The 22,306-nt window shown below is 41.3% G+C and overlaps 1 protein-coding gene across 13 annotated transcripts in view; it reads left to right on the top strand.

Moving 5' to 3' along the window:
* Positions 1-22,306, top strand: part of QTMAN (queuosine-tRNA mannosyltransferase) — a 326,625-nt gene that overhangs the window by 118,281 nt on the left and 186,038 nt on the right. For 12 of the 13 annotated variants that reach the window (XM_088474929.1, XM_088474924.1, XM_088474925.1 and 9 more), the window contains 2 exons: positions 566-733; positions 4,444-4,617. In XM_088474929.1, coding sequence (XP_088331055.1) covers positions 566-733; positions 4,444-4,617 — 342 coding nt within the window. The remainder of the gene's footprint in view (positions 1-565; positions 734-4,443; positions 4,618-22,306) is intronic. The other variant, XM_088474928.1, reaches the window with a different exon arrangement.

Below are 22,306 nucleotides of genomic sequence, written 5' to 3'. Positions count from 1 at the left end.
TTTTATTAAGGTAAATTAAAACTGTAATTGAATACCAGGTTTTTTTTCATACCTGGTTTCTATCACGCCACGCTTTACCAGTTTTAATTGCTTTACAGTTTCAAGTAACAGCATGTAAACAAGGTATATATAGTCCATATATGGTTTTGTATGCTGAGTAATCATTAAAGGCTATGTCAAAGGGGATAAAGTCATACTGCTGAGTACTACAAAGTACTAGAAAAACTCCCGAATCTTAAAATAATGTTTCTTTCTTACCTGACTTGCTTTAAAACTGAAAACACCCTGTTGAGGTTGTATAACACAAAAATAAACAGTATAGCAACCATGGAAAAACTCAGGTCCATCAACTGTTTGCTAAACGGGTTACAGAAAATAATGACCATCAGTCCCTGACAAATAGCAGCAACTGTACATTTCTGAGTTTTAAGCAGGCTATTTCAGGCAAGTTTTATTTCTGTAAATTGTAGAAATTACACTAAATATTTTAAACTTTAAATGTATTTCTTCACTTGTTGAGTTTTGCTTTTTTGCTTGATAATAATAGGTCACTGTCACATTTCAGGGTCCTGTTTACAAGCTCAGTGCTTAACCTGGCTGAACTCATTGCTCTGCGACCCGACCTTGGGAAGCTGAAAAAGGTCCTGTATTTCCATGAAAACCAACTGGTATACCCTGTGCGAAAAAACCAAGACAGAGATTTCCAATATGGCTACAACCAAATCCTTTCATGGTACGTAAAGCTTTATCGCAGTAAAAGTACATTAGTGATGGCCTGTGTGAGCTCACCAGCAGCAATCTCTGCTTAATACAGATGTGTCCTCATACACTATTGCTGCAGTCGTGCCAAACAGCACTTGTCGGTACGCTAGGTCCTGTGCAACTCTGTGTATTTCACATCTTTGTTTGGCCGAAAATGCCTCTTAGTCACAAGATGCAACCCAACCTCTTCACGAGACTGCGCTGATTAATTTGATGTGCAACACTTGTATAACTGTGTGCAACTGAGTCTGTAAACGAAGTGCTATTGCCGCTGTTTTTTTTCCACGCCAAGTTCCGTTGTGTTTCGTATACAGACTCATTCGCACACAGATATTCGAGTTTTGATATCAAATTAATCATTGCATTCTCGTGAAGCGGTTTGTCCTATCGCAGTGCATGTAGTCTCTAGCAAGTTCCGTAGTTTAATAGTGTCTGTGATTTTGATAATCTTTACTTTCCTGTCAGTTTTATTTTCTTTTTCAAAGTTTATAATGACTATACTGTTTTTATACTGCAATCCTTAACTTTCTTTTAGTGATGGTTGTAGTATGTGTTTCAGTGGATGGACAGCAGCGAATGCCATCGCTTCAGTGGGTGGAAAAGGGAAAATTAGAGGTCAGCTTCCTTTATCTTGTATAATGGAGTGTGAGGAAGCACTTTGATAAATTCCGGAACATAAGACGTCTCTCTTGCTCCATTATGCCCAATGAAGCATATCAGCATCAGTTTAACAGTTATAGCTTCATATGGAGTTAAGTAATGTTCTAGACCTTTAACAGAGAAGTAACACGACTTTCACAAGCTGCTAAGGCATTACTCAGGAATATTCCTTTATGTAAGCTGTATTTCAGCTAAAATATGACGGCTTACACATGTCACAAACTAGTGTTATGTCTGCACATTGTTCACTGTGCTAAGCAATGATCAACTCACTTAACGAAGGTAAGTGACTTACGGGACCTAACACAGTGTTAATTGTTGCAATTATAATAGAATAACAGAGCAAGGATCTTGTTATTAATGGCTAGCAATAAAAATGTAGCTGGATATCTTGACTGTTTCTAAACCTGTGCAATGTTTTTCTCTATGTAAAGCTTAGTTATATTTTAATACTAAGGCTGGGTACACACCTAAACGACTGGCAATCGTGCCGATGTTCAGGGCGATTTGTCTTCACCCTGGACATTGCATGATTGCCGGTACACACTTAAAAAATGTAATGAATGACAGAACAATCACTGTTCCGTCCTTCATTAATATGTACAGCCTCACATGCGATATCGTGAGATTGACTGTGCAGCACAGCCAATCACACGATATCGCATGCGACCGCTGGAATGCGCAAATCAGGCATACACACTGCACGATAGGCCCAATTTGTCGTTCCGACTTGGCTAAATTGACCAAATCAGGCCGATATCGTTCAGGTGTGTACACACCCTAAGGAACTTGCTAGAGGCATTTTAACTACTGATCTCCCACCTTCTCAAGGGCTCTGTCTATTTCACTGTTTTGCCCAGCTGACTGCACCCTTTTTAGATGTGTATTCCCAAATGTGCACATGTTACATACAGGCTGCCATTTAGGTGCTACACGTTATGTTAGCTCAGTCTATTCACTGTACCTAAGCAACAGGTCACATTTGTGTTGTTGAGCAAACACTGCTTTGTTAAATGTTTCTGAACCACTTCTGCCAGGTAAGACACTGGCATTGACCACGATTCTAGTCTCATCCTCTTGTATTTCAGCGGGTGTCTGTATAGTGAGACTAGTTATGAGGGCCCCAACGTGTGTTTCCTTGTGTTTCCCTGTAGTGAAACTCATTATTCCTTATGAGGGTCACCGTTAATGATAATGTTCATACTGCCAACTTTTATTTTTTTTTTTCAGTGTAGCAAACAAAGAACAACATGAGATACAGGGGTTTATGTTATGTACTAAGCCTTGGAGAGAGATCAAGTGGATGGGGATAAAGCACCAACCAATCAGCTCCTAACTCACTTGCTGTGTTTGAAAAATGAGAGTTAGGAATGGATTGGTTGGTACTTTATCTCCATCCACTTTATCTCTCTCCAAGGCTTTAATACCTAGACCCCTGTCTTTTATATAATCACCTCTGTACAAATGTATTATTGCTTGTGTTGTACTGCGTGAATGGTAAATTACATTTTTGTTTAACACTGGGTACCGAATGCTAAATACATGTATAAAATTAAATGGTACACACTCTCTTGATAATCTCCCCATTACTCTTCTCCAAACGCTAACCCTATTCCTTATTGGTGAGCTTCCCAAACATTTGCTCAAAACTCGCCTCTTCATCAAAGTCTACCTCCTGTCCTCCAAAATCTCCACTCTTATCGTCCTCCGTTGTTCAGTTATCCCAGTTCACCCTCTAACTTTTTCCCCTCTCTTTAGCATGTAACCTCTTGCAGGCAGGGCCCTCCTGCTTATCCTCAGTACTATCCTTGTTTTCAGTGCTCCCGTCCCTTATCTCCAGCTTCCCTGACTCTGAGTTCGCCCTTCGTTGGGTACAGTCTCATTGAGTGCTGAACCGACTTCCTCTTCCTTTCACTTATCTCCACTTACCTGCTAAGAAACGGTGAGGCCCCCACCCCTTGTCTCTAGTAAGCGTCCTATTTAGTTTGTCAGTTTGCTTCCCTGTATTGTCCAATGATATGTCATTTTATATCACTGTACCACTGATGTGCCATGTTGTACTGTAACTGTGTGTATATAACTTGTACGGCACTGCTGAAACTTTGTGGTCCCTTAAAAGTAAAAGAGAATAATAATAAATAGTGAAATATTCTGTAAGTAGAAACTCTGTCTCATGATTTAAGGTCTGCTATGTATATTTTATGTCACATTGACTTTTGCTAAACAGGATTTGTCATCACTAATGGGGCCCAAACACATAGCGATCTGCACACGATCAGCCATTGTGTACGATTTCCCTTGAAACTCTCCCCGGCAGCTCTGCACACGATCTCCACACGATCTGCACACGATTTGGTGTCCAATCTTCATAGGATCTCTGCTGCATCCAGACTTTCACAGTGCATCGGGTCCTAGATTGTCAGATCTGCCCTACTGACGGCAGATCTGACGATGCGATGTGCGACCAGCGGGTACACGCATCACATCGTGAGTGGGGACTCACGATTTACTCAGGATTTGGCCATATTTTACACGATCTGTCGTTCCAATGCGTCGGAATCGGCTAGCTCGGGTAAAAATTATCGCTATGTATTTGGCCAGATTAAGAAAAACATGGTAGTCCCATACATGTGCCTCAGCGCTGCCACTATTTTCTGTTGAACTGAGACTGAAATCTAATGGATAAGTATACAAAATGATTTCCACAATTTGATGAGTATTTTTTAACCAGTGTCAGAAACTAGTAGCAGATCCAGCAACACAACTTTTTCCACCAGGTACAAAAAACTCTGCCCCTGGACTTATGTCTTAATTGATGATTGGAATCACCTATTTTGAACTAGTTAATTAATGAGACGGTTTTTAACAGATGGGACAGTAATCAGAGATTTAGTGGGAAGTCCAGGAGAAGAGATATTTGTACCTGGTGGATGGGGTCATGTTGCACGGTATGGAAACATAAAGGAAAACAGGAAATGATACAAGTTAGAATCCTATGTAATTCCAGCCATATATTTTCAGTTTAGTAGCAGACACTGTGGTGTTTAACTCCGCCTTCAATATGGAGTCTTTCCTAACATCAATCAACAAGTTCCTGAAGATGATACCAGACCATCGTCCGAAAGATCTAGAGCAGATCATCCGACCAAAGAGCCAGGTCACTAATTTTCCAATCCAGTTTCCTGACATCAGCCGGTATGTACTCCTTCACCAATTTCTTTCTGGCATATGTTTATGTTCCTGTATTCGAGATTATGAGCTACCGTCTAGTGTTTGTGTATATTTGTTATCATTCTGGCCTGCTGGGCACAAACCTAGAGTGGTACTTACTGTATTTGGGAACATAGGACAATTTGTGATCTAGTTTAAAGATTAACTGTATTGTTTGTGCCACAATTTATGAATTTATGTAACCTTTAAATGTCCACCAATGAGAGTGTTGTTTCTTTGGGATTTAAAAGATTCACGTTGTTCAGTTTTGGAACTTTTTAAAACTGTGTACACGTGCATTAGCTGGACTGATGACATCTCTGAATGGACAAAATGAAAACATTTTCTTTTCATTACCTTTTTCGAATAATTTTAATTAATACATGAGTTCATTTTGTTAACAAATTCCCAAAATGCTTACAATGCATTCACAATGCCTGTTCTAAAGGGAACTTTGGGCCTGATTCGAGATGTACACTAACCTGATGGTTAGCACACATCTCCGATTGTTGGAGGACTGCGCAGTGTCTCCCAGCCGCAGCCTGCTTGACAGGCTGCTGCGTTTGGGGGGCGTTACTGGCCACCGTTCCTGGAAACGAGTCATGTCGCCCCTCGTAATTCGGGAGGCACGAGGCTTGGGTCTGCGTCGGTGGACAAAGATTGCCAGGCCTCGTAAGTGCCATGCACTGGCCAGGCTGCAGTAAGTTTCAGCTTAAACAGCCTTACCAAAGGGGCAACCATTGTGACCTATGGTTGCGATGGTGATCTGAGACAACGTTTATGGACGCTGCACTTGGATCTCTCAGTTGCATCAAGGAGGTGTCTTTTTCCTCCAGACACCTCCTTCCACATTTACATTTTGTTGGGCTGCTTCTGTGCGGCTGTGCAATACCGTCCATCTCTTAATCAGGCCCTTTGTCTGTGGATATATGTATCTTTTTTTTAATATTTGTGAAAATGTATATGTGATCATATGCTGATTATTAAATAGGTCTTGACTACAACTTCATAGTTAAAATGGTCTGTTATTCTGTTAGGGATAAATAGCAACAAGCTGCCCGTGAAACGCTGCCAATTTTATTGTAGACACTTTGTGATCTAGTTTAAAGATTAACTGTATTGTTTGTGCCACAATTTATGAATTTTTATAACCTTTAAATGTCCACCAATGAGAGTGTTGTTTCTTTGGGATTTACAAGATTCATGTATGTCGAGTTTTGGAACTTTTTAAAACATAAATGCATATGTTGGCACACTTGTACACGTGCGTTAGCTGGATTGATGACATCTCTGAATGTACTAAACTGACTGAAATTTTTTTTTCTTTTCATTACCTTTTTCTAATTATTTTTAATAATACATGGAAAACCCATGAGTTCATTTTGTTAACGAATTCCACAACTCCTCTAAAACTAGTTGAGTGGAAATTGAGAAGATAAAGGTTAAGGATTGCTGTGGCCAAACTGAGATTTATAAAGCGAGCTCTTAGCCCAGAGTGTTTTTTGAGTTATTTTCAAATGGTAATTTGCTTTATCCAAACCAAACGCATATAGTGTAAGTAAGTGATTATTTGCATGACTGACAATCACTTCTCTGCCTGCAGTCTTCTTAAAATGCATAATTTTGCAGAGATGCAAAATAAAATACAAAAAAAAAAATTCTCAAGCCTAAAGAACTTAAGGTGATTTATTTTGAGCTAAGTCTGACCTCTAATTGTATTTTTGCTTTATCCTTAACCCCTTTTAGTCTTAACAAAATTATGGTTAAACTCTTCTTTTTTTGTTATTAAAGTTATTTAAGCATATTTCAGATTGGTAGATTAGTTGTGTAATCCTAGGAATGGATCACATTTTATGCATTATTTATTTATATTGCATACACACATATTACATAGCACTTTACAACGAATACAGTATTTGCTTATTTACATCAGTCCTTGCCCGAGTGGAGCTTACAGACTATGGGCCTGATTCAGAGATGGTTGGTATTGCTACGATCGCAGCCGCTCTCAATAGCGGTTTTCGGCATTATATATGAATGCTAATCTCAGCCTTCCTTTTGTGCTCGACGGAGAGATGAAGTGTGCAAACGGTGAGACGCCCACTTTCAGCCTGCACGGTCTGTGCATTTGCAATGGAGATTGTAAACACACCAACATCAGTCGCACCATCAACATTTGTGGAAGCCTAGGGTCTACCGTAGTTACTCTCCTCTTATTCAGCTAAACGTGGCTTCTGAAGCTTTGGGTTAGCGATTAGGAACACAGCAGCAGGGAAGACACGCCCGTGACACTCCCCTAACACGCCCATGAAACAACCCCTTTTTGTGATCACTTTAGGTCACCTCCCAGTCTCCGGTCTGAAACACCCAGGGATTGCAACCCCTTCTCAAGTGTCAGCAATGCCGTATGCAATTTAGAACGCCATCAGTCACTTGGGTTGGCGCACGCATTAAGGGTCTCCTGGACTTTTGTGCATGCGCAGTAGTAAAAAATTACTCAACTGCGGGAACATTGAAACAGCGTCCATCTCTAAATCAGGCCTTATATTCCCTACAACATGGACACACACATATGGGTTAACTATCAACACTAAAGTTAACCCATGACCTCAGTGCTGTGAAGCAGTAGAGCTAAGCACGGTGCCACAATGCTGCCTTAAGTATTAAGTAGCTGCAACATCACTGAAACCATGTTGACGCTATCCACGTTCTACCCATAACTGGTGTCATAAGAGGTCAAATTGCTGGCGGAATAGCATTATAATTGCCACTGGCACTATTTTAGAACATTACTATTGTCACTGGCACTAGAAATGTTACTATAAGCACTACAATTGTCACTGGCACTATTTTAGAACATTACTGTTATTGTCACTGGCACTATAAATGTTACAATATGCACTATAATTGGCACTGGCACTATACATGTAATAATACCCACTATATTTTTTACTGATATAAATGTGACTGTAACTATTAGGCACGAGTAACTACCACCGGAATGGAAGATTTTTGTTTGCTGCCCCAAAGTGCTGCATACAAAATTTTGAGAGTCCGGGGCAAGATCGGGAAGCGAGGAGGGGCGAGTTCAGCTGCCGATGCCGTTGCAACGCTAACACATACACACTCTACTACTTACTGGCACCATGTATGCTCTGCTACTTACCGGCACATACATGAAATTATACTCACTGTAGTCCTACTTACTGACTTTTCTACTACTCTCGCAGCATACATCCTCTACTGCTTGCAGATACCATTCTTATACATACTTTAGTACATACTGGCACCACACATACAGTAGGCATACTGACAGAAGACAAACTGGTAGTGTATTAGAACAGAAAATCTCACATCCTCTGGACCTTATGGAGCGTACACACGGTCAGATTTGTCAGACTTGTCAGATTTGTCAGATGAACGATTGAACGATTAAACGATTTGAACGATTTGAACGATTTTACCAAAGTTTTGAACGATTTGAACGATTGAACGATTTTTGACTGCATTAAAATGAATGGAATCGTCCAAGTCTGACTGCAAACACATCAGATGTCAGAAATCGTTATCTGACCATCGGGAACGCGCATCGTTGATCGTCCATCGTTCAGGCATGTCAGATATGAACGATTTTCCTTCAGATATGAACGACTGAACGATTTTTAAATCGTTATCGTTCATATCTGAAGGAAAAATCTGACCGTGTGTATGCACCATTAGTGTTAACATATTTTAGTTCTGACTGCAGTCATACATGTTCTAGTTCTCATTGCTGACATGTATGTTCTACTCTTTGTAACAGTAGTCACTAGTACCATAGATGTTCTATGACCTTTCGGCATTTTACATGTTGTACTTTCCATCACCATACATGTTTTCTAGTCTTATATGGTAATTGTTAGTCAGCCTGTCGTAGATGTTTTATTTGATGATTTTTATATCTTTCTATGTGGTTATTGCTAACCCTAAGACGCAGCATCGGTTCATCTACGTGAGGTTACTCAGATGACCGGGGAATTCACACTACTGAAGCCAGTGCTTCAGCATGCTCAGAAAATGAGTGACGCCCCCTTTTTCTGCAACACTGCCTGACACCGCCCCCGCCCAGCCAACCAAACCGCTGCAACCTGTCAATCAGGCTGCAGCGTCCAGGGCTCGGCAAGCGACCTCACAGAACCAGATCTGCACATGCACAGATCTCTCACCATCAGAGAGGTACGTAAACCATCGGGTTTGCATACATCTCTGAATTAGGCCTTTCGTTTCCTAGGAGGTTTAGTCTAACTCTAAGCCCTTTAAAACCGTGTAGTGTAGAACACCAACATAAAGCATTTAAAGAAATTAAACCTTTTCATATTGGCCTATGCAGAGTCAAACAATCCTACATTAATAATCTTGTAATTTAATCTACCTGTTCTTGGGCAAATAATAGCTACTTAAATATCAAAATGGCTTTCATGGGTACACAGCATATATTAAATTAAAGGAAATATGAGGGTAAAGGAATCTGTTTTGTGAATGGATATATGACATTTGGGATTATACACAATCTTATATGTAGAATCTAATTGTTAACAGATGAACAATGACCCTATAAGAGCTAAACACAAGTGTATCAATGTGCAACATCAGTGAGGCTTTTGCCGTTATGCTAATTCCCCTCTCCCCCTCCTATGTTTCTGGTTCCTTCACTTATCAGGCTTGCGGATACAGAAGGCTGAGAACAGATAAACTGTTGTGCCACAAGTAAACCTTATTTAGATGAAGCAGGTACAGTGAGCAGGGAGAGATTGATGTATTGTGATACTGTGAAAAATCCAGCAAGGAAAATGACTTTGTTGATATGGCAACTAAAGTTTCTGTCTGTTTGGGGAGCTCCGACTGGCGTGCCGTTCAGTATAAATGTCTGTAAATTGCTCGCCATCAAACCCCTCATCCAAATCTATCCTAGACTATAATATTGTTGAAGAAGTTCCTTGGCGAGATGGAGAATTTTTGTGAATATTTAAAGGGTGTGTTCTAGTTACTGATCTGCTATTTTACAATATACCTTTTGCATTTTTTAGAAGCCTGAGAAAAATGCAACCACAATGCTTGTCTTCTTTGACATACTTTAATCTATCCCTGGGTAATGGAAAACCCATGTTCAAATATAAAGCAGTAAAAAGGAATTATGTTTTACTTTTCAACAAATACTGTAATGAAGTAATGCGAAAAAAGTGACATGCTTAACCACTTTCCCGTTATACTGCTTTTGAAGAAGGAAACGCTAATCCTAATGCATTGCTACAATATGCGGTTGTATTATTTAGAATTGTAAGTACACAGAGCTGTCATTAAAAACATTGTGGCCCCCTGCAACCAGTTAAGCAGGGCCCCGTGTCTGTACCAATCGTCATTATCCTAATTATAATACAGTCGTCACTGGGTGATGGTTTACAAATGGAGATCTCATTATGGTGAATGTAATAATATGCAAACCTCGGCATAGCTGAAATCTGTGACCTAATGACAGCACCGCCAATCAGATTGCTAGTGTTCAAAGTAAATCTAATATCTGGGGTATAGTGTAGTGTAAGATTGGTGGCTAGTATAGAATAAGCTCTCTTATCTGGTGACTAGTGTATTGCAAGATTTCCAATTTAGCAGCTAATGTATGGTAGGACCTTAAGTCTGGTGGCTAGTTTATGGCATCACCTGCAATCTAATAACTAGCATATGGCATCATCTCCCGTCTCTTGGCTAATGTATGACAATTTTCTAATCTGGTGACTAGTGTATGGGAAGGCCTCCAAGCTGGCATCTAGTGTATGGCAGGACATCCAGTCTGGGACAATTGTGTGGCTGGACATCCAAACTCTTGTATAGTGTAAATAAATGATCCGCTGCCATAATTAATTAAGATAACAGCATCGGTTTTCAACAAATTATTTATTAAATGCTGCAAAAAGACATTGCCCACAATTTTCTTTTTACCTATGTAGTTGTGTTATATGTTATGGGCATGATGAGTCAACAAGAGATGGTTCCTCCCATAGCCTCTCAGTTCTGCCATTGCACAGTCAAGCATTGCCAATACTGTACTTCTGAATAACTTAATGGTATAAATGTTGGTGAGTCCGTGGCTTACCTCATGACTGGCTCTCAGCCAGTTGCTCTTCACCCCCCTTTTGTCATTACAGCCAGTGATCTCAGCCAGTGATCGTGCACTCCTACAGCTACAGATGTGTCCACATACATCTTACTTCCTTTAAAAAGCTCTTCTAGTTCCGCCATGCCGTGTCGTGACTTGGTGACGCCGAGCTTCTTTTCGTGCGACTTTTTACCTTCAAATGCGTCTTCCTTGCAAAGTGATACGAACGGGACGCACAAGCAGCTTCTGATTAAAATGATATGCGGCATGCCTATATTCTGTGTACACGGCTGCTGTATCTGCATGCAAAATGCTACATTACAGTGTCACAGCCGCTGACACTGTAACGTAGCATTTCGCATGCAGATACACCGGCACACAGAATTTAGGCATGCCACATATCATTACAATCAGGAGATGCTTGTGCATCCTATTCGCATCGAGACGCAATTTAGGTGTAAAAAGACGCATTAACAGATGTTTGGTGCAACCAAGTTACATGGCGCTCACTTGTTATGTTTAACGCAACTTGTAGCGCACAAAGCTAAAATGTATGTTGACGCATCTGTTTCAGTACAAAGATCATTATGTCATTTTTGTTGGACCTCTTGATATCGAAGTGGTCTATTTACTGAGCATAGTCAGAAGTGTAGTAGGTAGGCTATAAAATATAATTTGTAGGGCCCCCATGCCAGTGACTGCTCCTGGTGGTGCCTCTGCAAGTAGGTTCTGTCAGCTGTAGACTTGTTCCAACTGAAAGTATTTACATATTTCTACTATAAAATAACATTCACTTGCAACACCACGTAACCACCCGGTTCAGATTATCAGGTCACTGGACCCGGGTTGTTTTTAGGGACCCTTCTCCACTGAACCATGACACAGGTAGACCCGGCAATAACCTGGGTTATTGCGGAAGCGGAAAAGGGTTATTAGAGTGATTCAAATAGGTCTTTATAAGGTTTTGTATGAATCACGAACCATATTTACCAGATACAGCCTAATATATATAGAGCATATTATACAACTTGCATACATACAGTTCAGCTGTTTCAAGCTTATTGGACCTCATCAGCGCAAGTTATGGACAAATAGTTTGTACGGTTAGGCATATAAAGATAAGAAAGATAAAGATAAGAAAATAAAGGCTTTAATATTGTGAGCATGAGTCTTAACATCTTACCAGTAAAGCAGTGATGCCTGGCACACAGCTGTTCAGAGTTGGCAGATTACCACAAGATTGTTGATGTAACACCAAAGAGAAAGCCTTCTTCAGAACCTCAAACGGCAGGACATTTAGGGCTGTATTCAATTAGCAGCGAAAACGAAAGTTTTTTCCGCCAACGGTGAAAATTGAGAAAAGAAAAACTGGAGAAAAGTTTTCTCCATCCCAGACCAGGAGAAAAAAAAAGCAAAATCTCTATTTTTGGCTAATAATGTGGGGAATTCTTTCAGAACTATTTGGACACCCCCCTAATGATAAATCACTCCCTTTTTATTTGTAAATTGCATACTTTGGCGAAAAACGATTGTGCAAATTTTGGGTGAAAAAAAAAAATAATTTCTCCATTTTTTTTCTCTCCATTTTCGCCTGTTTGTCTTTTTTTTTTGTGCAAAAAGCGTCCGTTTTCACCGCTAATTGATTATGGCCCAAAGTGAGGTAATTGGTGGAAGACCAGTCATGGGTGACTGCAGCTAACTGTTATATACAGTAGACGCAAAATATGGTTAATGCATGACTGGGCAGACATTATAGCAAATAGTGATATGAATAAAATGGCCATTTGATCCAACATTACCCTGTTGGAATGTCTCAGGTTGTGTATTTGATGTCATTATCACCGCAAATAGAGAAAAACACACTGACCAGCCATAATATTAAAACCACTGACAGGTGAAGTGAATAACATTGATTATTTTGTTACAAATGGTACCTGTCAAAGGGTGGGATATATCAGGCAGCAAGTAAACAGTCATTTCTTGAAGCTGATGTGTTGGAGCAGGAGAAATGGGTAAGCGTAAGGATCTGAGTGACTTTGACAAGGGCCAAATTGTGATGGCTAGATGACTGGGTCAGAGCATCTCCAAAACGGCAGGTCTTCTGGGGTGTTCCCGGTATGTAGTGGTTAGTACCTACCAAAAGTGGTCCAAGGAAGGAACTAGCGACAGGGTTATGGGTGGCCAAGGCTCATTGATGCACGTGGAGAAGGAAGGCTAGCCTGTCTGGTCCGATCCACAGAAGAGCTACTGTAGCACAAATTGCTGCAAAAGTTTATGCAGGCTATGATGGAAAGGTACAAGAAAGAGTATCTTTAGAGCCCACACAGGAAAAAACAGAAAAGGAACAATAGTGAGAACATCCTTGGTGTATACAATATACTAAAATAGGATGGGATGGTACATTCCTGTTCAAACCAACTTATATGCAGGTCATAGTATCCAATAATGGAGAGAGATTCAATTTTTGAGTTGGCGGTGCTCCCCTGAGTCAGAGAGATACAAGGTATGTAAATTATAGAAAAAAGAAGACTCTTAGTTGGGGGCACTCAAATATTGTATCAATAGTTGAAACTAGTGATACTAAGACTTAACTTTTAATATACCAAAAAATAAAACAATAGATAATCAACAATACATTACATACAACACAAAGATCTTCCACTATACCACTCAGACAAGTGGAACAGATTGTGCACGTGACACTGATAAGTGATGTGAAGATAAGCTGAACTAAGCTTGGATTCGGGCGAATATTATTCTAGTTGTAACGGTTCAACAAACTATAATTGTCAAATATTAGTTTGTTACAAAGATAAACTCTCCTAATGTTGCATATAGCCAACCAATTGCTCACACAAATGGGCATGCAAAAATCACCATACCAAACGTTTAGAACGCCAATACACCAATTTGCCGAGCTGACGTGTGTTAAGCCAATATCCCGGACAGTAGCTAGAGGCTATTCCAAGGTATATTTGGAAGTTTGCAATTTAAACAGTTAGCAAATAGATGACATCTGTCAAATTATATTATTAGAGCATATCATACAATATCAAAACATGATAATCGTTTAGGCACATACATGTAATGCAAAAGCAAGAGTTTAGTTTTTATACTGTAAGAGTTTCTGCAGTAGGTTTCTAAATAAGTATCAAGTTGATAGTATCTTTTAGCAGTTATAAACTGTAGAACGAAAGGAGTTGTATATTGCATCACATGTCAATGTCAGAACACACAGTGCATTGCTGGGGCTGCTTAGCCGCGGAACGGTCAGTGTGTCCATGCTAACCCCTGTCCACCACCAAATGCTCCTTAAATGGGCATGTGAGCATCAAAACTTGTCCATTGAGCATCTTTGGTGGCCAGTTGCGTGTGCGTTGTTTACCTGGGAAAGAGATGGCACCAGGATGCACTATGGGAAGAATGAAAGCCAGCAGAAGCAGTGTGATGCCCTGGGCAATGTTCTTCTGGGAAACCTTGAGTCCTGGCATTCATGTGGATATTACTTTTACACATAACACCTACCCAAACGTTGTTGCAGCCAAGTACACCCCTTCATGGCAATGATATTCCCTGATGGCAGATGCGTCTTTCATGCGCACTGCCACACTGCAAACTTTGTTCTGGAATGATTTGAGGAACATGACAAAGTTTGAGTTGTGGACTTGGCTTTCATATTCCCCAGATCTCAGTCTGATCGAGAATAAAAGCCATGGAGGCCCCACTACGCAATTTAGAGGATTAAAATGATCTGCAGCTAACGACTTGGTGCCAGATACTACAGGACACCTTCAGAGGTCATGTTGTATCCAAGTCTGGACGGGTCAGAGCTGTTTTTTGCGGCAGTAGAGCTACACAATATTAGTGTTATGGCATATCGTGTATATTATAACAGACACAGAGGACATTTTTCAAACTGTTCCAGAATTGGATTGGTTACTATGGGCAATAATATATTTTTTACACATTTAATAAAGGACCCGTACAAATTAAAAGCTGCAATCTAATTAAAAAATTGGTGTTTTTCTTGTACCTAAATTGCTGTGGCAGGCTGCAAGATTGATATTTACTATTTCTTATGGGTTTGTTTCTTCAGACTGCTGTTAATGAGTTATTATTCTTCAGATTTTCCAATGTTATGTGACTTCCGTGGTAACCACAGTCGCATGGCACATGATGTACTGAGCAGAGAGTCTTTATAATGCCTCTTATCTGCATACCATCCAACATTCTTTATACTGGAATCAAAACAAGTGGTGCGGCTGTGGCACGCTGGGGGTGTGGCCATGCTTAACTGCACTTCTGAAATGCTAGGCTGTGCCCCTTCTTCAGATATCCCATTTTTTGCTGCACACAGTGGAGGTATCTGTCCCTGCTGCATGCATCAGCTAAATACTTCACAACCTTCTGCTAATCAAGACAAATGTTTTCGACGGTGGGAAGGTGGGACGGTCCCCTGAAATCGGGATGGTTGGGAGGTATGCCCTCTATACTCTTCCATCATTGTCACATCCTCCCCCTTAGCATTTGCCTGACATGCTGGCAGTTTGAGAACCTGTGTATGTGTAAAAGACTGTTGCTGTCTGTGTTTGGCAGCCAAACAAAATGTGTTGTGTACCTGGTGTGTGCACTGTGACATCCTCCCTCCTCGTTCTCTGGCACCACTTGGCCAGCTCAGAGCTGTGACCCTGTAGCAGAAATAATTGGTTGTGTTCAACCAAGGTTTTGAAAAAGATGTAATGATGTGTAGGAAAATAACGAAAAAGAAAAATGACTGTACGATTCATGCGTAAAAGATTTTTAACTTGCTACTTAAAAACGAAATAACTTTCTGTGTGGGATCTCTGCTTTAATGGTTTCACACTTTCACTTTTCACTGTTTAAACTATATAGGTCCTCATAGACCATTAATCACATCTTTTACTGCATTCCTCAACAGCTCTTGACCACTAACAACACTGCATGTGGACAGTGTAACAATATTTGATGAAGCAGGAATTCGTCATCATGATTTAACCATCATTTGTTAGATGCTTGGTCAGTGCTGTGTGCAGACACACAGGAAATGGCTGTAAGCACTAAGAACAAAGGCTGGAATGACTTGATAAGATTTGGATTTCATTTTCACAAAGCCAAACTGTGTTAAACACATGAGATGTTTGTATCTGTGACTGATCTCCACTGTCCCGGCCCATATATCCTGTCACAAAACCCGCAACACCACACACAATGGTTTATGTCCGACTCATATGCTAATGTCACATGGGGACGCCTTTGAACAAAAATTAGTTATCTATTCATTTTATGTAGGCAGCATATACAATTAATGCATACAGTAGTTGACTATGCTCCCAAATTGCCTGCTTTAGAGTGAGACTTGCCAGACGCAAAGGAGCGCTTACCTGCAGCAACATGAGCAGGGCCATGGCGCAAACCATGTGATCACACACTATCTTCTATGCGTGTTTAAGCCCCGCCCACCTTGCCTTTCCTTACCTTGCCTCTGGATCTCCCAGAACCAGTATAGGTAAGTTGATCTTTTCCTTACCAACTGACCTTGCAGTCTGGTTTCTGGTGACATCTTGAATTGTTTAAGGTAATAAGGATTGGACACCAGGATTCGAATCGGGGCCACCAGTGTGTCTCTGTGTCAGTCAGTGCTCTTAACTATTTAGCTTCTACTCCTCCAAAATGCAACTCTTCTGTTTTTCCTATTATTATAAGACTGTAACTATATCCGTGTGTATGTATTTTTTATTTTCTTTTTAATATCTCTCAGTTATAGGTCTCCAGCAGCAGCGGCTCCTACCCTCTTGGTCGAGGGGGACTGTCCAAGCTGTAGTGCACAGTTTCGGCACATGCGCTCAAACACTGGCTTCTAGGGACTGCGTCGCCTGGAAGCTGGGTAGGGCTTTTGGAAAGACAGGAGAGTGGCTTCCAATTTTAAGCGCACTCTATGTTAATTGCAGTCCCAGGGGGAGAAAACACCTTCCCATGGGACTGCCTATCTAGTGTGTGATTGGCAGGTAGCGCTTCTAATGGGAAGCACAGCCAGTGAAGTCAGTGCACGGACTCACTGGAGGTGGCAAATTTTGCATCCCCAAGGTAAAATCTGCCACTGGTCGTCAGGCAAATATTGTTGCAATAATTTAGATTCAACAGGAGTTAAAAGTATGAACTGAAGATTTTTGTTGAAAAAAAAGGGAATATTCTGGGAAATTGGGACACATGGGGAACTACTGGTTCCTTTCCATCTAATACAATTTTAGTGAAAGTGAAATATAATAAAAAAAAACATTCAAACAATGGTTACTGTTTATGACCATTTTAATTTGTATGTTTGGTGTTTATTAGGTGCAACCATGTTCATTCTTTGTAACATGTATAAAAATATTTGGTATATTTGTGTAATTTGTAAAAGTAACTTTGTTTCTTTTATAGTTATTATTTCCAATCTATTCTATAAAGTATATAATTTAATAGGTCCCTGACCCAGTGAGCTGCTATTCTGCTTCTTGTTGTTTCGGAGTAAACACATGGCTAGCTTGCATATATGATTCAATCAGAATATGGTAAATCATTTTGACACTATTCTTCCCCCTTGTTTTCATGTAATAATTAATTTAAATCTATTTTTCATTTTCTTGTAGAATTGTAAAACTCATGACAAATGTAAAGGTGTGCATAATAATGTCATTTAGTAGGGGACAATTCTACTAGAGACATAAAGGTGGGGGACTATTCTATTCTTGATTATGAGAATTCCGATACTCCAACATCACAAAACGTCCTGGACACCCCTCTCGGATGCAGGACAGAATGTGTGACGTTGTGGGCCGCAAGGTGCCTGTGTTCCTACTGTTATTCTGGCACTTTCAGACCATTTCCGCTGAATTAATTGACCCAATACTGCAGATACATTAGTAGGTGTTGGGGGTTAGAGGCCCCAACATTTTAGAATATTATAAGTTGCCAATATCTCATCACTAACGAGGATCAATCATCTGAATACCCACTTCCATATTTTAAAATGCCCAGCCACATTTCTTTCTTTTGGTAACGTGATTATGATGATTCTGATTGTGTACAAATATACTGGTATATTAATTGACATCAGACAAATGCATCTTAATAAAGTTTGGGTGTGTGGTACAGAATTTAGACTGTAAGCTCTAATAAGTGAGCGATATGAATGGTTCAGTACAGTTTTGTAAAGCACTGTATAATATATTGGCACTATACAAATAATAATTTGTGCTAATTGATGCACAAGGTGAACTAAATGCTTCAATAAAGACTACTATATGAAGAGCTAAAGAACAGTGTGCTTAGCCCAGCTGGTTTTAGTGATATGCTCTGTTTGTGAATTACCTAACAGCCAGCACATCTTTAAAAAAAAAAAAAAAACTAAGTAACAATATAGGTCAGTTGGTAAATACCATCTTGTAAAGCTGGGTACACACTAAAGGTGCGTATCCACTACACGAGTGTAGAACGACTGAACAATTACAACATCGTTCCTTATATTGTGCAGTGGATAATGTGCCCACACTGAACGATATGTTGTTCAGTGCAGACACCCTCCCTCATCCCCAAACAATACAATACATACTAACACACAACTATTTCTGGTTTGACAGCGACTATCACAGTCAGAAGACAGGGACCGCCATGGGGACTCGATTTGCGCCCAGTTATGCCAACCTTTTTATGAGCAGTTGGGAGGAATCCAACATCTGGTCGGGACATAACTGGGGAGCAAATCTAGTCCTCTGGACAAGGTACATAGACAACGTATTCTGCATTTGGAAAGGACCCCTAGACACCCTCAAAGATTTTCTTACACACATCAACAACAACGATAGGAGTCTCCACTTCACATCCCAATACATCCAATCCGACGTCAATTTACTCGACGTACACATCTTCATCAAAGAACATAAGATCCACACCAAAACCTATCACAAACAAGTTGACGTTAACAGCTACATTCTGTCGGACAGTGGTCACCACCCCAATTGGCTCCAGAACATCCCAGTGGGCCAATTTAAACGCATAAGACGGAACTGTACAAATATCACCGATTACTATGAACAAGGAAAAAAACTCAAACAACAATTCACAGAGAAAAAATACAACACCGACTCACTACAACATACATTACAGAAGATAGGGAATGAAGAAAGAGGACCACTACTCACTTACAACAAGAACAAAGAAAAACACATGCAAGACACCATCCCATTCATCACACAATACAATTAAAGTGCAGGACTGATTAAACACATCATTCAGAAACACTGGAATCTGCTCCTAAAAGACGAATCACTCACAGACACACTCCCACGACACCCCATGATAATATACAGAAAAGCTCCAGACATCAAAAGCAAATTAGTCTCAAACCACATCCCACCACCTACTCTCAAACAAATGACCCTTACCAAGCAGCCCGTCCACAATGGCTTCTATCATTGCGGCATATACAGCAATTGCCGCACTCTAGATTACAGAAGCACAAAATCTACTACCACTTTCACCTCCGCCAAAACAGGTAATACATACAAGATACAGGAACACATTTCCTGCAACACCAGCCACGTAGTTTACCTATTAAGATGCACATGCAACCTACAGTACGTAGGCAGAACCGTGAGGCCACTTAAAACAAGATTAGCAGAGCACCTCAGAAGCATCAGAAACAAATCAGAAAACCACAACATTCCCCTACATTTCCTGGAGAAACACCAAAGTAACCCCAAGGACATTGAATTCCTATGTATCAAGACCATCACTCACAACTGGAGAGGGGGTGACATAACCAAAAGACTCAATAAAGAAGAATTAAAATGGATATTCACTCTGGACACTTTCACACCCCGCGGTCTCAACATAGACAATGAGATCCAGTCAATCATCTCCAAATAACACACACCCGAACCAACCACCACCCAAACATAAGACTGAAGTTGTTGCTCCACTGCAACTCCATAGGATGACACCATACACCAAAAACCATCATACTTCACAACACACAACTGTAACCCATCCCAATCACATACACAAGACACCCCAACCTGTACATTAGTAACCACCACGCAATCAGCCCCTGCACACACCTGCACCTCATCACCATTCAGCAAGTCCCTGCACACACCTGCACCGCATTATCATTCAAACACACCATTGGCCCAATCTGATTACACTCATCACTCCAGCCAGTCCCTGCACACACCTGCACCTCATCACCATTCTTCAAATCCCTGCACACACCTGCACTGCATTATCTCTCAAACACACCATTGGCCCCTTGAGTCACCTGACCACACCCCCGCCCCTGGAAGTGCACTACATAAGAACCTCAGAAGCATTGATCATCTCACACCTTCTTGAAGAAGGCACCTGTGCCGAAACACGTTGGATACCCCCAGACACCTACCCATCTTGAACCCACCTGCATCTACATCCACCCCAATCTGGGCACCTGAACGGCAGCAGCGGCGCTTAACCGGACGCTGGTCCCCACGCATACCAGCCCCAGCCTCTGCCAAACGACAGCGCTGCACATGCTCATCACACCACCGCACGCAGCACAGGTTTCACCTGCACTGTATCCACGGACGTGAGCCACTGAAACAGTGCACGTCCCCCACCGCAGCATCATACTGGACTTTGAGAAGAACTGATCCCACACCAACGGACCTGGGCACCTACCGGTAGGTCAGCGCCCATTCTCCTCACCAGTGCGGGACGCCGCAAAGTGGGAGCACCCGTGATCACCTCCAACAGGGCATCCCAGTTCAGAAGTCTGTCGACCATAGGTCCAGCAGGGAAGGATGCAGTAGTTAGGACCGCATGTCAAGGAGCCTCTGAAAGGGTTGACCCTACTCCCCACACTGTGGATACGCCCTGTCACCCCAAATCACCAACAACTGGGCAGTGTGTGCTACCATGAACCATCTAAGAGACATTTATCTTCCAGGAGCATTGTGCCTCCTACTGAGCAACTACCACCCTCTATGTGCACACACAGATACAAATAAACGTATTTGTTTCTTCCACCATCCATCCAGCCTCCAGTATTTCTGTTCTACCACAACACATCCACCATAACACACAGCCATCTGCTCCCTCCAACCTCCCCCCCTTTTTTTTTTTTTCTCCCTCCTCCCTCTCCCCACCAATACACACACAACCAAGGAGCGCATGTACCCTCCAATCTTACCATACTCATCCCCGAACAAGCCTGTCGATATCTGCAGGTTGGCCTGCATGTTCAAGCGATGGCAGATGCCAACAACGACCAGCTAGAGCGCGCATCGCTGGTCGTTGCTGGCATATTCACTGTATGATTAATGAACGATAACAGTGTCGTAATTATTCAATCGTTCATTTTTATCGTGTAGTGGATATGCGCCTTAAGATAACCGGCAATCGTGCTGATGTCCAGGGACACCCTAAACATCGCATGATTGCCGGTACACACTACAGCAATTAATGAACAACGGTTCAATCACTCGTTTCGTCCTACATTAACATACATTAGGTTGTAGGCGAAATTGATAATAAAAAGTAGGTGCGCAATAGATTCTGTGTGAAAATTAGTTGTGCTACTGAGCTGCTACCCGTAATGGGATCTGTAACCCACTAAATGCAATCTGAACAAAGAAAGAGTGTAACGCTGGTAGACAACAAGAATAATTTAATACACAATGAAACAATAATCATAAATGCACATATACATATAATGGATGCACCTAATGGCTGTTATAGTAAAATAACCAAGTTGCTGTAAAATGGGGGTAGTGAAAAGTTCCTTCAATATAACTTCCCTAACGATATCAATCCATATATTGGGAAATAATGTGTTGAATAAGGGTCTCACCCAATGTAGAGATATCCACAATGTCCAATCCACAATAGTAAAGGATTAATTCAATGGGTAAGACACAGGAGTGTAGGAGATGGAGGTAAAATGAATATTCGTTACCCTGAGGGTGCCGTGGTATATTCCCTGCTTGGGTCCGGATGGCTCACCTCAGCTGGAAGTGGTAACTGGGTAAGATGGTCTCCTCTCAAATCTCCTGGGACCTCAGCGGCGATGTAAACAGTCACCTGCCTGGACTGGTAGGTGTGTCCGCTCTGTCCACTCTCCTCCTTAGTACCAGCGACCTGCCGGGCTGCCTCCGTGTAATGCAGCCTGCGGGCTGCCTCTGTGTACTTCCGTCTGTGAACAGCAAGGCTCACTGCGTGAATGCGAGAGCCAGCTGACGGGTATACTTAGTGGACGGCAGCGGGTGGTTGCGGCTAGGTATTTCCAAGATACCAGTGGTCAATCGATGGAAAGGAAGGGGATCAATCAAAGACACAGCGTCTCAAATAGCAGCGTGGTTGAAGCATGAATAAAAAAAAGGCCATAAGCCTTAATGCGTTTCTCCGGGACTATCACTCCCAGTTTCATCAGAAGGAGGGCATGAGTATTGTGCAGTACTTGATCAGGTTTATACAGGGTCTACAATTGCAACCCATTTCATCATTTAA

Source organism: Taudactylus pleione, unplaced genomic scaffold (assembly GCF_031769625.1).
Source record: "Taudactylus pleione unplaced genomic scaffold, aTauple2 ptg000156l, whole genome shotgun sequence".
In the NCBI taxonomy this organism is placed as follows: domain Eukaryota; kingdom Metazoa; phylum Chordata; class Amphibia; order Anura; family Myobatrachidae; genus Taudactylus; species Taudactylus pleione.
The sequence above is the reverse complement of the archived record's forward strand: the minus strand, read 5'-3'. Positions and strand labels throughout refer to the sequence as shown.